The sequence below is a fragment of the Cuculus canorus genome, chromosome 2, assembly GCF_017976375.1.
Source record: "Cuculus canorus isolate bCucCan1 chromosome 2, bCucCan1.pri, whole genome shotgun sequence".
In the NCBI taxonomy this organism is placed as follows: Eukaryota; Metazoa; Chordata; class Aves; order Cuculiformes; family Cuculidae; genus Cuculus; species Cuculus canorus.
Genome location: NC_071402.1, coordinates 110798069 through 110816839, shown reverse-complemented (window position 1 = coordinate 110816839; position 18771 = coordinate 110798069). Strand labels below are relative to the sequence as shown.

General features: G+C 39.1%; 1 protein-coding gene across 2 annotated transcripts; it reads right to left on the bottom strand.

Annotated features, from left to right (window-relative positions):
• Positions 1-358: 358 nt before the first annotated feature.
• On the bottom strand, positions 359-18514 carry LOC104056887 (probable G-protein coupled receptor 141). 2 transcript variants are annotated; one of them, XM_009558224.2, is made up of 2 exons: positions 18426-18514; positions 359-2327 (listed from the first exon to the last, which is right to left on the bottom strand). In XM_009558224.2, the coding sequence occupies exon 2, from the start codon at positions 2322-2324 to the stop codon at positions 1380-1382; it is 945 nt and encodes a 314-aa protein (XP_009556519.1). In that variant the 5' UTR covers positions 2325-2327; positions 18426-18514; the 3' UTR covers positions 359-1379. The 2 variants fall into 2 exon arrangements, with proteins under 2 accessions (XP_009556519.1, XP_053915354.1); XM_054059379.1 differs by lacking the exon at positions 18426-18514 and adding an exon at positions 17828-17893.
• Between the last annotated feature and the right edge of the window lie 257 nt (positions 18515-18771).

Here is an 18771-nt window from a genome sequence, read left to right as displayed (position 1 = left end):
AGCATGAAAAGGTAGACTTCAACAGCATCATGAGGACAGATTATGACTGGAAATTAATCATTTGCTAATGTCTAATTCGTCAAATAATTAAAATATTATTCCACTAACTCTATATGAAAAAAATGTAACCTCATGCATTTGACATGAAGAAGAAAGATAAATTAACCATTGCTATCTCAGTTTTTAGCAGTCAGAGATTTATAGTCTTTTTTTTTAAGGGGGGAAAAGTGTAAAGCTGCTGAACTACAAAGCCTGAACAACCTTTACAGAATTTTTTTGCCTATTTTTTTCCTCTTTTCAAGTAGAATTCGATTCTGTCTTCAGAAAGTGACTTCCAATGCCTCACTGGGATACAACAAGCTTTTTAGCTACACCAGGTTTATTAATTTTTTCCATTCTTCCAATTCAAGAAGTAACATTTCAATTCCTTCTACTAGTTCTAAATTTACAGAATTGGTTTCAAGCTAAAGACAGCGTGAGTAATTAGCTATAAACTTCAAAACCTCATAAAAATAACACAGAAGAACAAAAAAAATTGTTACCTTGGAGAACTAAATTATTTGACTTTTTAAGAGGAGAAAACTGTTGTCTGAATGATCTAAATAAAATGATCCTCACTGTTAACTCTTTCTTCTTAAATTGAACAATTGTGTAAATAAAAGTACAGGGTTTTGTTTGAACTTCCAATGTTCATTTCAATAATAATGTGTCGTTGTTGGAGACATTTTCATAATGTGTGAAAGAGGAAAACAAACCCTTTTCTACTGCAGTGATACCATCTTCAAAAAGTGATATTTTGAGAAAAATCTTATAAGAAATAAATATTTACTGCTAGTTTGTTTTTAAATAGCTGGTTTATTTGTTCAGTTCATTAGAAAGTGGTACTTCTCTTTACAGTGAAAGAGCAGGCCTACTCAGGAGGAACAATAGCTTCCCTGTTATTTTATAAGATCTTATCGGGAATAAATAAGAAATGTATATGTGGAAAACTATAACGATCTTTAAATTTCAAAAATCTGTACCTTATTCCATAAAACCTGCTTTTCTATTTGCATTTCTACCTACTTGGCAAATTCCCTTGAATCTCCTCCTAGTGCCTTTGACTTCACAAACCTTGATGTAAAAATAATAAGACAGAAAAGCCCATGCCCTTCCCTCCCTCTCCTCCAGGTACATCCACAAGTCCCTATGTAGCACCATGAGCACCCAGAGTTAACCTTCCATTTTATCAGCTGAGACACTGGAGGCAGTTCATCCCATTTTTTCCAGGGAGGAAGGTGTGCAGAGCCCATTCTGACTTTCTCAGGATGGGGGTTGTGATGCCTTTCCAGCACTGTGCTCTACCAGGTCCATTATGCACATGCTGGAGGAGGTTTGTGCTAGCAGCAAGACAACATGCTGCGGAGTATCTCCACTTTTTGCTTGAAGAGACGGCTTCCACTCAGCACGAATGACAGAAGGTCTAGGCAGCTGAGGGCAGTCAGACTCAAACATACTTCATTGTAGCTTTCTAACTGGCCAAAATCATTCACGTGCTGTATGTAGTAGGCTCTAAATAGGTGATAGGGAAGGAAGCAAATTATGATGACACAGATGAAAATCAAGTTTTTCACCTGAGCCCAGAATTCTTGGTGTGACCAGAGGGATGTGGAGAGCTTTCTTGACACTTTTACCAGGATAAACACTTGCAAGCCCAGAAGGACACAAGTAAGGCAAGTGACAGCTGCAATTATGGTGTAGTTCAGGGCCTTAACGCTCTCCTGCTGCAGTTCTTTGTGGAACTTAAAGCATATTGTATCGTTATATGGGCCTGAGCGTCCATACTCGAAGTATAAGACAGGCACCACAAAGACCATGACAAAGACCCACACGGCAGTGCTTGCGGCAATGGCATGCAGCTTCCTGTAAAACTCCACCTTGTCCTTCCATTGAAAGAAGATGAGCCATCTGATCACCAGTGTAATCACGTAGAATAAGAAGGTCAAGTACATGTGGATGTGCACCATTGCACTCACCATTTTGCAAAATGGCATCCTGAATATCCACTTCTTGTTGACGTAGTAATGCAGGCGGAAGGGCACTGTGAAGAGGAGGAGGCTGTGCACGACAACCAGGTTAATGATGGCTGTAGTGGTCACAGAGAGAGTGTTCATCTTGACCAGCACTAATGACATTGCAATGGACCCAATCCCACCTCCAGCAAACGCAATTGAGTAGACAGTAATCAGTATAGTGCTCATGGTGTCGGTATGTGCAAAGGCAGAGGAGGAATCACTGCTGTTCCTACTCTCTTCAATCATGTTCCCGAAGTCTTCCTTGTACATATCCTAGAAATGAAAGAATACATAAAGACTAAGATAAAGTAGGCATGAGAGGGCCCACCGGAAAAGTCAGCAAAACTTTTCACCTGGATGTAGTGTAAGAGATAATCCTGGAATCTCATAGCTGAAATAAGGTGTAACAAATAGTTTTACCTGAAGATTCTCCAGCCTACACAAAAATGGATGAGAAGGCTGAGTGGAGAAGCTGCTCTAGTCTTTAAGACACTGCTAGCCACGTCCTTAATAAAAAGTACGAGTTAGTCATATGTGGGGAGAACAGATCCTTAGAGAAATGACATGATTGTGGCAGTTTTGAAGTCTTTGTGTCATTAATCCTCCTATTTTCTGAACGTCTGTATGCTTTCGCAGTGAAGATCAGAGATATTGTTTGAATTCTGCTACTCATTCATCAGTTTATTTGCAACAAAAACCTGCCCTTCCCAGAGCCAGATAATAACTATATATTGTCTTATCAAAGCTACAATTTTTGCCTGTTACTGAGAGCTCCGTTTCGCACACAACACAGTCAACTCCTTCTCCTCTTAGTTTAACAGTGTAAGGGGTTAAACTCCATGCATACGCAAGCTCCAAGGAGATCTTGCTTAGATCCTGCCAGACTGAGTAGTGTGGCTAGTGCTGCCCTTGTGCTCAGGGCTATTTCACGTCTAATATGTGGCAACTCTGTGTTACAAAATGGGCTGCTAAAAAACATTAGGAAAGAACATCCTGGGTTAGTGCAAATAGGCCTGCCTGGCCCGGGCTGAGGCTAGATGAAAGGTAATAGCAAGTTTAGTAAGTACGCTACACATTTTTAATATATTACTTCTTCAAAGAGAGACTAAATATAATTCTTATAATTCTAAATGTAACTTGTGGTAGGATTTTTACATACTAAAAGATCATGTTGGAGAGGAAGAGCTCAGGGAGGATGTTATCCTGAAGGCTGTTTATATTCATTAAAGCATCAAGAGAATATCCACATTACAGTCACAGGAAAGAAGCAAGGAAAATTGAACAGTGCTGGGCTCTGTACTCTCCCAGTTATACTGCTACCCAAACTATAATTTATAACTGACTCTGTTATGTCATCTATTTTGTCAGTGAATCCCACAATACAAGAGGGCATTTTCTCCTGAATGATTTTTTGCAATCTTTTCTTTTAATACTACCAACATTGTTAACATCACAGAGTAGTTTCTGCATCTCTTTGTATGACTGCTGTTTCAGCTTATTTTTATTTTTAGGCAGCATGTACTGCCAGATTTTGGGAGGAAAAAAATTATTTGGCATCTCTCTGTTTCGTGGAAAAGAGGAAATTCCCTTAAGAGTTTTTATAAATCGGTTTTGCTTGCAGTGAGGAATGAATCTGTGATACATCATAGATATTTTTTTTGTTCCTTGGCAATATTTCTGTACATTTACCCCTACAGTAAACAAAATCTCTACATATACTGAAAAGTCCATTATTCTCCAGCTATCCCAAAATATTTAAGTCTCCAGATATTTTATTGTACTCAATACAAAGATAACAGCCATACCTAGAGTTGATATGTTGATTGTTGGCCCTGACCTTTTCTGTGTGAAACTTAATCTCTCAGTTACGTGGACTACAAATTCCAGTGTCTTATAAGAAGTAGAATGGGTTGTGATGAAGGACTTTTATCTCAAAGACAGTGCTGATTGGCACACTGCAGCTCTTGCATCAGAAACCATGCAAGTTATTTCCAGTTCTGTTCTGTTTCAGAGACATGGCATTTCAGCCTCACAACTATGCAAGCCAGAAAGGATTAGCAATAGATGTTCAGTAGTTTCTCCAAGTTGTTTAGCTTTAATTCAAAAAGATGTCTCAAAAAAGTGGCATTATCACACCATTTTTATTTAAAATGCATAGTTAAAGTTTACAAAGTTCCACAGCCCTAAAGGTAACACAGTGGAAATATGGGCTGATGTGAGCAATCCCATCAGCAAGGCTGCACCTGGAAAAGAAGGATCCCTCCCAGTCACTCTTTGGAGCCCAGCAGTGAAATAGATAACCAGAAGTCAGATAACTGGCATTTTCCTCAGACAGTCCTTTCAAGGGGACAGCTAGAGACCTATTTCTGTCTGCATATAAGAAACCGAGACACTGGAATGCAGGATTCTGCAGAACTTTACGGTCATCACTAAATCCCTTCATTGTAAGATTCTGCAGGAAATCTCATTTCTATTAATCTTCAAAAGAAAAAAAAATCTGCTCACAGCTATGACACAGGATTATCAGCTCCACACTGCTACCAGCATCCCACTGAAATATCATTGCATGATGAATAGAGTATTGCATGGCATAGGGAATGTTTCACAGAGGAAATGCTGCTTTTCAGTAAAATGAGATTTCCTGTTCTACTGGCATTCACATAAGTAAGAAACACTGACATGGAATACAACTAAACCCTTTGGCCAGTGTTTAACAGGAGACACACAGAATGAAAATGAATGCAGGTCTTACAAGAGACTAATTAATTATATAACAAAAGATATATTCTAAAACTAACTAGAGACATGAACTACAGAAGAGCCAGAAAATACCTCACGGAAGAGGAAGAACAAAAGAAGGGACCACTGAAAGTGGAATCAAGCTATCTAAAAAATTGTTTTTCCCTATGCTGCTTAGCCCCTTGCCATTGGCAGCTGGTTTATGCTCTTGCTAGCAGTAATATCTTAAATTCAGTATTGAATTTAGCTTGTTTGAAACACTCTTTAAACTATCCTGCATTTTACAGAGTGACTATACCGTGTCTACAGAGCTACAGTTCAAGTTTCATCCCTTTTTTTCTCCTCCACACGTGCCCTATGACCCCAAAACGCTGTCTGAAGAACCAAGGAGTTCCTTCAGGACAGTACTTTGCAGCTTTTCAGTTTCACTTCATCTACTCTGATGAGAGCTCTAGACACCTGTAAGAACAGAAGGAGCACAGGGAGGACTTAACCTATTGTGTGTTGAAAGGTAGAGAAGGAGACATTCTTGTTTCCAGGCCTTCCTATCCCCTCTAACTACTGCATGTTCAGTGATACTGCTCAAGTTTGGAGCAAGGTTTGGTCTTCCTCTGTGTTAAGCCCCTAATCACTTGGCTAAATTTCTACTGGAAATGTGCTTTGAACACCCATGAGGAAACTATGGGCAACCACTTAATTTGAATTTCATAGCAGTTAAGGAGACATCTGCTGGTGGAAAGGGCTTGGGGGCACCTGCCGAAATATCTGAGGCTTACTTTGACAAAGGAGATAGATTACCAAGAGGGCAGATGCTGGGTTCTTTCAGAAATATGATCACTAAAAAGATTTTCCTGCATTCAAGATTCATCAGTTATCAGTGTGGATAAGGCCATCCCATTCATTTCCTGTGACTTTCAGTGCAGCACAGTCTATGGGATTTCCCTGGACTGTTTTCTTCAAGCCAGAGCATGACAAAAACAACTCCACCACTTTGAAAAATTTCTCAGTAAAAGAATATTCATTCCAACCTTAAGGATCTTGTTTATCTTTATCTTACTGTTAATTATCCCATTGATGGTTTGTGTGTGCATGTTGTTTTTTTTTTTTAAAAAAAAAAGTTGAAACATATTTCTAAGCAGAATTTGTACAGTCTCAGATTCCAGACACACTATGACCTTCTGATTTTGCCTCCAGATTTAAAAACACTCGTCACATTTTGGATTTCTCTATAGATATCTGGAGATAAGCAGAAATAAGAAACAGAAAACACCTAGTCTTCATCCCAGTCATATGTGTGGCTCCTCACTGAGCTGTCTCCACCAGCACTGTGCTCCTATTTCATTCTTAGATGAACAATTTTGCATTTGGCAGTGGTAAAATGTATGTTGCTAGTTTGTACCTAACTTAGCAATCCAGAGCAGCCTGGCACTGACTTGATCCCTTCCTTGCTTACTGCTTTCACAACCAGGTTCATCACTCACAATTATGTTACAACAACATTATATCCACTTACTAAAAAAATCCAAAAACCGCATTTGTCAAAGACTATGGCGTTCTTACAATCTCTGCCATACAATGAGCTCTACCCTCTGTATAACAAGTATTTGCAAAATTTATCCTCCTGTATACGTCTGTTGGGGAACTGGCAGGCTTCACACAGATTTTCATGTATTCGGACGGTTGAGTTCTACAGAAGAAGAATTTGCAGCCTGCATGCACCAAACTGAGAAGTTTCATTTGAATTTAAAGGGGAAAAAAATTCAATTAAAAAGAAAAATTTCTATTTTTGACAGACTTAAGAAAATGGAAAAATGAGTGTTTGTCAGAACTGACATTTCTGTACACTAGGTTGGAGGCAGTGCAAAATGCAAATATAATTTAACAAAAGTCTGTTTAAAATGTGCATTTGTTTCACAAACATCCTATGTTTAGTCTAGGAGATACTTTCTGTTGAGAGTATTGTAACTTCTTTTCGATATGCTCTAATTCAATGCTGTGTCATGATAATGTAGGCTACACTGCTAGAATAATTACAGAATTCTCTTAATTTCAAAATACAAGACACCTCTGAAGTTTGTAGTGTAAATGTCTGCTTAATTGAAAACACTACAAATTAAAAATATGAAATATCAAGTGTGATAGGTTAGACTACTCATAAGGAGGAACTTCTTCACAATGAGAGTGGTGAAGTACTGGAACAGGCTGCCAAGGGAAGCTGTGGATGCCTCATCCCTGGAGGTGTTCAAGGCCAGGTTGGATGGGGCCTTGGGCAGCCTGGTCTAGTGAGAGGTATCTCTGCCCATGGCAGGGGGGTTGGAACTGGGTGATCTTTAAGGTCCCTTCCAACCCAAATTATTCTATGACTCTATGATTACATTTAGGTATTGACTTTTTTTCAGACATCTTTTAGTGATTCCTGTAACTCATGCACTAGCTCGTTGACTCACATCTTGCAGGCTGCCATCATTATAAAGATACTTTTTAACTTAAATTCAGTCTATGAAGAATAAATGAGATCAGAAGATAAGTTGAGTTAGTCTTCTTTTGTTTGAGATTTTCACTGTTTTTACACAAAAATGGAAAGCAGGGAACCTTCCTAAAAATAATTGTTTACTATCCTAGCTATATTTTATCAAAGAGAACAAACTTACTCTTCTGGTCCTTATAGAGATTGGATGATGTCAAACACATGCACAAAGATGGATAAAACCAAAATGAATTGCCTCCCTATTTTAGAAGGCAGTGTAGAATTATGAGAAAGCAATATGAAGAAGGATGAAGCAATGTTTTCCTGTACTAGGAAATTACAAATAAAGATGACAAAAACAGTTGTGCAGAAAAAGCCTTAAAATGTGTTCAAAACAAAACAACTAGACAATTGGATAATTTTTTTCCTAAAGTTGTAAATATTGTGTTGTAAACATTGTACCTCCACTCTTCAAGTGTTGTTTACTTGACTCTTCATCTTATATGAGCTCTAAGAACAAAAAGCAAAACACCTGATATTTTAAAGAGTAATTGCCTTACTTCCTTCTTTCAGCCTATGATGAAGCAATCATAGGACTCAGCTGCCTCAGCTGAAGGAAAGGCTGCCCATAAGCACTCAACATCAGGAAGATTTTTAGTTGCATTCCCAGTGAGGAATTCATGGGGAGAAGAAATGCCCCATTGACTTGTATGTTACTGTCCTCTACCAATCATCTGATATATTTTATCAATCAATATATCAATCATCTGTCAGAACAGCTCATTGGTGAATTTAACACAGGATTGCCTGATTTGCAGCTATTTCTTAGCCATAGGAAATCTTCAGAGACGCTCATTTCTGAACAGTTATGTTCTTCTACTACCTAAAATGATTGAGTCTGCACACAGATCTAAGTCCCACGAATCACACAGATACTCATTTGTAAAGGTTATTCCCCAATGTGGAGGGGATCATTTGAAAGAGTGTTTCGAGAAAACAGGGTAGGACAGGAGTAATATATGATCTGTATTGTAACTGGCCAAGTGTGGGTTTGGATGTGGTTAAAGCATAGACATCAAAGTGTGTGGGATGAAATGAAGCTCACAGTAAAACCCAGCACCATATCTCAGCCTTCGATTCTGCCAAGACCGTAGCTCTGCATCTGGATCTCAGGACTTAGTACAGTGATAGCAAAATGAAACCAGGAGACTTTATAAAAAAGAAAAAAATAACCCATGTTAGTATGGAAGGCTCATCAGTGGCAGTAGTTGCTGTGTGGTGCATGTGGTAAAAGACGTCTTACTGCCAAACTGAGCCTCTGTGAGGAGCCTGTGCAAGATTACTTTTGTTCTCCTGCACGCTTAACTTATTTCTGTCAGAACACACAGTTATATTGGAGTATAATACTTTTGAAAGCAACAGTATTAACACTCAACATTTACATATAATCTTACATAAGAACATTTTAACTGACTACATCCTGTTGCTTCATATTTGGTTAAAAAAATGCAATGGACATACTGTTCTGTGGTACTCCACAACTGGTACGTGATAAAGATTGTCTTTTTGTATTTTGCAGTTTTAAGAGCAGCTAAAGAGTTGTCCAGACAATATTACAAAGTAGTTATAATAATAATGCTTCTCTCTTACCTAGCACCTTTCTGCAATTGATCTCAAAGCTCTGTTAAAAGACATATATATCATTCTCCCCATGCTACGGCGAAAAAGCTGAAACCTCTGTGGCACAGCAAGATAAAAAGCCAAGATAACCTTAAATCAAGCCCAGTAGTTCTCAAGTTAGTCATGTTGGTTTGGGTTCTTGTAGGTCTTGTTCTAGGATAACTACATCCCAATTAATAGTGGGAAGAAAGGCAAGACATCTTAAAGACCTGCAGGTAGCATCTAAATGTGTGTCTGTGTGGTTAAGTTATATAATATTGCTGACACATAGAATTAGTTAATATGTATAATAAGTTAATAAATATGTTCATATGTATAAAATTGTTGATATCTATATCATTAATGCATATAATAAAAGAAGTACAATAGTGGGTTGGAATAGTACCATTATATCACCTGGATCAGACCTTCACCTAGTTTGAATTTGCATTATAGCAACAGTTTCATTGCTTAAAGCTTTTTAATAATAGTTGAGAGTCTGGCCCAGATTTCAAGGATTACTTGTCCTAAGATCTGAACAGCATCAAGACTCCTTTGGCCTGGATTGCATGAAAGGTCCTTGAGAAAAGAGAACAGTGTCCTTTATGTTCAGGCTTAATACATGCTATTCCAAACTTGGAGATGTACACAAATAACCATAGCAACTCAGGTGTTTTGTTTTTCTACATTTATTGCACTAGGACTCAAGGATTTGGAGTGCTAATTCAGAAGTGGACCATAGAGCATGGTAGGAATTATGTAGATGTAGTGGATGGGTCTTCTGGAAAACTACTCCTTTCCTTCACTTATGTATGTGGTAGAAAGCAAAAATAAGACCCACCTCAACATCTTAAATTCACTGTGGGTAAACTGACTGTTTAGTTAGTTGATGGTAAAGTTGTAGTGACACTCCTGAAAACACTGACCTCATGTTGACAGCAGAGATTGAAGCCCCCAGAGAAGTCTCTAAACCTGTGATTGCTAAAATCGAGTTTTGAAATATTCCCCGAAGTGGTAGGGACAATTTCATGAGTAACCGAGCTTTGCTAAACAGTTGATCAGACTTCTGCTTGCCAGAAAATTCTATTAGAAGTAGCAAAGTTTTCCTTAGTTATATAATTTTCTTTTACACCAGATGAGCTATGCCCTGTTCCTCATTACATTCATGAAAGAATCAAGCCTTGAATTATCAATACTGGTTTCTAGCCTTCTTTGTTTCCTGTATATATTTAGATGCGTCATGTCAACCTCATTTATGTTAATAAATATAAATATATAATCCCATAGTTGTGTATTAGTCTTGCAGTAAGCTACGAGCCTGATGCTGCTCCCTAATGTATAATTTTAATCCTGTCCAGTTCTAGTTTCACCAATGACACTTCTGATGATTGACTATCATGGAATAGTAGATCAAGGCTCTGCTTTTTCAATTTCCCATTTGATTTGTGCCTAAATATAAAGCAGCCAACCACAATCATGGCATGAAGACAGATTCCTATGAAACTGCCTTCCAAAGTCTTACGGTAGAGTTACCAGGGGCCTGATCAGATTAAACAAGGTTCAATTTCTTGACAACTGATCTGATATAATCTATCCTTTCCTAAACAGGGAATACCATATTGCCATGTATTGTCTGTGAAAGAGATGATTTTAGTAGATAGATCTCTGGGCCAACTGCACCAAGAATCTGTCACCTGTGCCTCAGGCCTTTGTTTGAGATGGGTCAGAGCATTGTCCTCAAGCAAGAGCAACGTCTGCTTCCTAGATAAAAGGATGAGATACAGGGAGAGCATCATAGACCGCCGCATCCTGTTCTCCCTGGGCAAAAACCCAGATCTGCTCAGAGTCCCTCTCAGTGCCAGCTATAGGTCTGGTCTTTGTATATAAAACTGGATGCATCCATTATTAAGCTGTAATTATGACAGGTTAATTGCAATTTATGAGTAAGTAAAAGATCAGCTGCTAATATGAATAACTGAATGCAAATATGTAGTTAGAATGAGTAACTTTTAGCTGTTACTGACAAAATTGTATTTTTGACGGGTATTTCTAATCTGCTTTACTAGTCCAAGCACCTGAATAGGATGATATTATTTATCTACAAGAGGAAAAATATTCAATATCAATAATAGCAAAAAATATTTGGGGGATCATAGGTTTCTTAAAATGCCTCTGTCTTGGTTCTGAAGCAGTTGTGATTCATGGCTGACACCCAGGTGGTGCAAGGCATCCTAGGAGTGAGAAATACTGTCTATAACACATCCTGAAAGAACATTTTGGAAAAGTGTAGGAAGGAAAATGAGACTTGCAATTCCTCATTTCACACATCTTTGCACAGCAAACTCCACCGAAAAATAAAAATGCATCTAGTGGCCTCCACCTAGTTCACTTTTTGAATTTAGGGAGGAAAATACCCACTTGGTAAGTAACTATTCCAAAGCATTATTACTCAAAAGATATTTGCCTAAAAACATCTGAGTGAGAGTGGCGTGCAGGACGTCTGTTTCCCCTTCAGTCTATTTCATTACCTTTTCCTTCCTTGAAAGTACCAGAACTGCACCTCATTCTGTGTTGAAGTATAACATATCAATAAAACCACCCCAAATTTCTATTAAGCTCTTACTGTAATCGTGATCTTTCAGTAGAGAAATATTGTAAACAAAATAAACCTAAATCCGCATTGAAGTTTGCTGTACTTCTTCAATAGCATGCATGGGAAGGATCATAAATCTAGAAAACAGCTGTTCTAACACTAATAATTTGCTCAGCTTTCTCCATACCCGCTTCTGTTTTATACTAGCGCTCTGCTTTGGCCTCAATATTTGCTACCAAGGGTGGCAGGAACAATCTAAACCACACACAAAAGATATTTGTGCAGACTCACGTCTAAATCAATCTTTTTGTGAAGGTGTCTTACTTATTTTTCACAACTGCGTATTTCCAGCAGTCTGTCACCAATTTTAATATTATCTTGTTCTGTGGGATTTTGCCACTTTACACCTGTTGCATGCCAGTAGGTTTTTTGGGAGATATGCCTTTCATCAGAAATCCAGCACAGCTATTCACTCTTTATCAGAGCTTGTTCTCACTAGAATAAAGAAATGAAGGGGGGAGCTGATTGACAAGAAGATGAGATCATATATGAGGTACCATGCTGATCCTGTATGCATATATGCTTTTTGGAGAAGAAAAACCCTTTCTCTTCATTTGAAAAGATAGTGCTTATCCTAAAATTTGTTTGAACTCCATGCTATCCTCACTAGTTTCCTGCTGAGGCAGGCAGCACGTTGTAAAGAACAATATTTAAAAAAGAAAAACAGATTACATCACAATCTGCTACATAGCAGTAGTCTATTGCTACTCACCCTCAAAATGTTTACTGCAATTGATAATACTGCATTATTCTTAAACTGTTAATTTCATTTGACTGCTGAGGTAATACAAACACTACCATCATGTGAGCGGAAAAAATCATTTCACTAATGATCATTTCCATGATGAATATACACATACAGATATTTATGAAATTTTGTGTGCTAAAATGTGTTGCCTGTGTTGGCAGAGGGACAAACCTCCCTGCATTAGTCTAAGAATATCTGCCTAGGAGCATTACAGAAAGTAAAACTTCTACCGGTACTGCTAGATTGATACTGAAGATGCTTTCCTGCCTCAGCATAGGCACATGACTTTTCTACTACATTTAAGTTAGACAGGAAATCAGGGTTCCTCCTATTTATTTCAGAAATGAGGAATTTATTGCAAGGGAATTGTTCCACACTTGAGCTGTAAAGTACATTGATTTGTAAAAGCCTTTCCTGATCAGCACAGCTAAACACTGCCTATTGGAATTAGGTGTTGTATGCATGTGAATGCTCTGTTACACCAAGTTGTTTGGGCCGAAATAGTTCATTTTGCTGTTAAATGTGGAGATTTCTGTTCTGAGCTAATGATAAGAATTTGTGTTAAATTAAGATCTTCAGTACATTTGCCAAGGTGTGAAATTACTTGTGTGAGGAATAAGCTCATTACAGATGCATGTTTTAAGACTTTTGCCTGTTTGAAGTTCAGTTGAAAAATTTAAGGATGCACCTAGAGAGTACAACCAGGAGAAGCTGTAGAAACACCGAGGGTAAAGGCTCCTGTTCAGGACTGTGAGAAGAGTACCCACACTTGCTCTTTTTACCACTGTCCTTCTAACTTGCTTTCTCTCAGCCTTTCTCCCTGTTTTGTTGACATAGAACTCCCCAGAAAATCTTGGGCCACACTGCTTGTGGCCATAATGCTTTTTTGGCAGTCCAGATCTGCTTCTCTGGTTTTGCAGTGTCCTGTGCTGTGGCATTGCACAGGACACCATGCCACTGGGTCCCTATTCTTGGTTTGTCTTTAGATCTCTATAAAAAATAGAATCAAACCCACTAAATTATCAATTAGCTTCCCTGCCCAACTGCCTTCTTATCATTTCATCCGGGTTATATAATATTCCGTACTTCTTTTGGATCACTGGAAAGCATAAGTGACATATATTTTATATCATTACTCACTATAGCTCTTATGAGCTCTTCTTAGCTGAAGACAGACTGACAGGACATTCCCTTACGATATTGTGAGCCCTACAGGTATTTGTACAGAAAAAAAAGCAAACAAAAAACCCCAGCAAAATCCATTTGGAGTCAGTGGATCATGGTAGAGAGAAGCTCAAAGTAGCACCAACATAAGCTGGTACAACAGTGCATGGTGTAGGAGATACCCCGTGCAGATATGAGCTATGATCCCAAAGCAAAATGACCACAGCGGGGTGGTGATATGCCCTTTAGCTTCTCAACAGGATTCGTTAGACTGGCCATAGCAACATGCCTCCTTAGCCCCATTGCTTCTGGTTTTGAGGTTAACACAGTAGGCATTAATTTAAATACATCTTCCCAGAAAAATTATCCACAAAATAGCTTTCCTGTTGATATCAGTAATGTTAAGAATTTGGGAAGATTAAGAAAATAAAGCATATAGTTGATGTGTTTAATTGCACTACTTAAGTGGAAATAAGAAACATTAAGTCGCTGAGGAGATATTCCCACTGCTAGCTTTCTTTTCTCTCTGCACCATCAAATCAGGATCCTCACTGGAAGTGATTAAATGATTTCTATATCACTCATGGTAAGAGATCTAGTCATTCACTGCTAAGTACCATTAGCACAATGAAAAGTGTAGATAAAGCAAAGTCTACTGAGTATCCACTCCAGACTTTCCCTTGTGCCTGTTAATTTGGCTAAAAGTCTTTTCCCCTTAATATTACTAAAGAAAAAAGAGTTCACTCTGCTCAGTGAGCTGATAATAAAATAATGAATTCTGTATCAAAAGCTATCTCCACTCAATTTTCAGATTCAGTTTCCCCTGGAGAAGTTCCTGGGCATCTGAGCTCATTGTGTTCCCACACCTAAGCTTATCCTCACATGAACTTAACTTCAGCTCTGTACAAGAGATCTTTTCTAGTTTAGGAAGTAGTTGATTAATCTCATGAGAGGTTCCAGCATTATATTTTGTCAGGCTTTTTTTGAAGTATTTTTTCCCTGAACACTTTATTTCAGATTTAGAAGCAGCCAGCACATGTTGTCTACAGGAAAGATGGGGAGAGGCTCTTTATCAACAAGTGTAGTGATAGGACAAGGGGTAATGGGTTTAAGCTGAAAGAGGGGAGATTTAGACTAGATGTTATGAAGAAATTTTTTACTGAGAGACTAGTGAGGCACTGGAACAGGTTGTCCAGAAAAGTCATGGGTGCCCCATCCCTGGAGGTGTTCAAGGCCAGGTTGGATGAGGCTTTGAGAAACCTGATCTGATGGAAGATATGCCTGCTCATGGCAGGAGGGTTGGACCTAGATGATCTTTCCAGTCATTTCCAACCCAAATCATTCTATGATTCTTGTAGAAGTAAAATGGTAGCAATAACACAAGTTTCTGTATGGCACTGGCAAAAGAAGATATGCATATTTCCATGTGAATCTGAGGTATGCAGGCAATTCAGAATGCAACGCTATGCGGAAATATCTAAGCTAGATATAGACAGGTAGTTGGTGATAAATCTGTGTTGGTGTGACACTCCCTTTAAAAATCTATCCCAGTTTTCCAGTCTTAGAGACTGTGGTATTTGCAGTGCTTCAGTTGGCTCCTCCAAAGCTAGTTTTCGTACCTCTGCATGACACTGCAAAAAGTTGTGTGCACATCCCATTTTGTGTCCACTATGACTGTTGAGTCATAAAAACATCCAAGTCAGCAGGGATCTCCCGAGTTTTTGCAGTCAAACCTTCTGTTGAAAGTAGGATTTTAGACTGGGTTGTCCAGGGTCCCATCAAACCAAGTCTTGAAAGTTTCCAGCAAGGTATATTCTGCCAATTTTTCAGTGTCTGTCTTGGACTGAGAAGACCAAACCTGAACACAACATCCTAGATGTGGCTTAATAAATGTTAAGAAGAGTGAAATAACCACATCCTTGACTTGCTGGCTGTAGTCCAAGCTGCAGCCCATGCAGTCAGACTTCCCCATCCACATCTCACTGCTGCATGGGAATGCTCTGTCCCAGGTGCAGGATTTAATACTTATCTTTGTTAAACATCATGCAGTTCATGTTGACCCAATATTCCAGTCTGTCACAACCTCTCTGTTTGGCCCTTCCTTTCAGCATCTTTCTCCTCCCAATTTATCGTCCTCTGCAAACTTCCTAAGAATGTATTCAATCCTGTCCTCTATACACTTCATAAAGTTATTGAGTAGTATCAGGCTTAGTATTGACCTCCAAGGAACTTCAGCTGTGATTGGCTGCTGATTCAGTTTTGATACAGTAACCACCACCCTTTCAGCTCAGCATTTTAGTCAGTTCTCCACCTGTCTTGTGGTCCATCTGTCCAGTTTGCATCTTGCCAGCTTGTCAGGAGCGTAAGAGTGACCACGCCAAATGCCTTGCTGAAATCAAGGTAGATGATACCCACAGTTCTTTCCTTACTGAGAGAATTGTTTCATCATGGAAGGTATCACAGAATAGCAAATAAAATCATTGCAATAGTCTTTATAGGATGAGAAGTAATTTTCTCCAAAATAAACCACCTTCATTAAAAAAAAAATACTTGGAATTAATTCCTTCTTCCTTTTTTCCGAAAACTGCTTCACCTGTCTATACTTCCCTGTAGGAGGTCAGCGAATAAGAAAGAGATAAGCTCTGAGAAATGGACAGCTTGAGCTGGGAGGTCTCATGCTGTCTCCTGCAGCAGAAACAACACATCTGCAGTCATATGTTTCTGCCAGGATGCAGCAGCAAGGCAAGTATTCCCATCACCAAGCCAAGGGTTGCCTGGTGATATAAGAATGGGAGAGCTCTGAGATGTAAGATTGGGAGAGATGAAGCTGGGCAAGCCCACATAAAGACACCCAGCTTATCCACACCAACATATTTGCCAACTGGTGATGTAAATTGAGATGTAAAACCTCCCACCAGCTGTGACTGCCTGGAAAGCAGACCCAATGATGGTCTGAACTCTGTCCACGACACCTGTGTCACCCTGAGGCTGAATGGCTGCTGCATATATTTCTGGGACATGAAGCTTAGGCAGCTTCAGGTGATAGAGACAGCTGTAGTGCAGCAGTCCATGCTACAAGAGGGTCTTCTGCCTCAATATCAACTTCCCATGGAAGATCGGGACCTCGTTTCTTCTTTTCAAGATACAACTATAGCCTTAGCCTTTTTCTTTCAAGGCAGCTACTCCCAGTTCCAGAACAAAAATCATGATGAGAAACCGCACTTCCGAGAGACTCTTTAAGACAAGCCTAAAGTGATTGAGATGGCCTGCCTCCAGGATAGCTCTAGAGCTGAGAACCATGAGCTAAGAACCACCAGAAAGCTGCAAATGCAGTGCAATCTCTCTGCCCAAGCTCTTTCCTCTCATATCTCTCATGGAAATTCATAACGCCATGTTTATTTTTTTTTTAAAAAAACCACAACAACTTACCAAGATAAAATACTGTGCTGCAAAAGTTTTTGCATTTGAATAATTTGTGTTTAGAAACAATCTGGGGCAGCTGGCTAACATAGTCACTTTTTTCGATCTGCCTTTACAGAGTATTTGGATGCTTTGTGAAGGTCATCTACATGTTACTACAACGTCATCATTTTATGAACATATAGGTAATGGTAACAGGATTCCAACTATTTTACCCAGTTATTGGCATTGTTAGCTTTCCCATATATAGTAAGTATAATCTTCTCAGGCTCTACTTGCTTCTGACAATGTGCTTGAAAGGCTGGTTCCTTTACATATGGAAATGAAGCACAATCCTACAGGGTATAATCACGCAATGAAGCAAGGCAAAATAGCCACCATGCTTCCTATTCCCCTAGCATCATTTTTGAATAAAGTGTGATTTTTGCAGCAGCTCTTTTAGAAAGAGATCTTTGGCTTCCCACCCAAAGAAGAGCAGATATCCCTTTCTAGGGGCCAAACATAAGCAGAACAGGAGTCCAAACAGAACACCACTGCATAGTTACCTGAATAATACACACATACACCAGTCTGCGTTAGGTGACATAAGCAATTTTTGTTGGTGTACCTTCTCATCACTTTTCTCTGTCCTCCAGCCACATCTCTGTCTTATCTGATTTATCTGTATTACTCAGTTGATATTTTTCTTTTCCCTGATCATTGAGAAAGACACTTGGCTGCTCTTCCTGGCTAATGAAGGAAAGCTCTGCTACATGAATGAAATTTTAAAACCTATCACCGAGGATTCCTTTGTTGCTTTCCTAATGGCCTCCTGTACCTGCTGAGCAACAGGACAGGGAAGTAAATCTCGATATCAGAGATGATGACTACTGACTAAGCCAGCCCTCTAAAGCACCTCAACAAGCGAACACCAAACCACTCACCAGCCATCCCTGCCGAGCTGTACAAGTGCCTGAGAGCATCAGGGGAACCTGTAATCCTTAGCATCTAAGGTGATTTGGGGAAATGTACTCTTCATCAGAAGATATCAAAGCCTATGAAAAAGCAATATGGCAATTCCCTTCTTATTCTTTGTTTAAAGGTTGAATGTGAGAACCAATAACAGTACTCTTGTCTTTCTGCTCTATATTTGCTTTTAATATATTAATTTTCAGAAAGGATTATGAAAGGGCGGGTGCTATGGTAAATGAGCAGAGATGCCCTTCCTGCAACGCTGACTTTCAAAATATACTTTTAACTACTCTCTACTTCGCTTCCTCAGAATTCACAAAATGTGACGTCCACAGCTGCTGCAGCGGACTGAAAATCCGAAGCACTTTTAACTTCACATCATCTAACATTTCCTTCCAGCTTTGCTTTAACCTTACCTCCCACCAGGAACTGTTAAGCTCCATTCAGATCTATAGCCTTCTCATTTGAGTTTAATATTATTTCCCTCCTTCCCTCCAAGGTGAGGAATAAAATACTCCGTACTGCATGTCTGCCGCCCATACCTCTGCTGAGTACCTCTGTAGCACTTACCTGTACGCTGTCTAGCAGCAAAGCAGGAGACTTGCCTCATTCTGTACAGCTCCCTGAATCTGAAGAGAAGTGCTGCTGAGGAACTGCAACTGCAACCCAGCTCTGTCTCCTTCCGGAAATGTCGTCCATTGCCCAGAAACCACAAACAACTGACAAATGTGATTGGACCAATTGTTATCATCTCATGTACCAAGTCTATGGGTGATGATGTGTTTGGGGGTTTTATTTATGCTTGTTCTGTTCAATACACATTAAATATTTCCAGTTACTGCAAAATGTATCTGCTTGTAAGCAGCTACAGGTGCAAGAGAGAAAGAGGACTAATAGGACTGCAAATAAAAAGCAC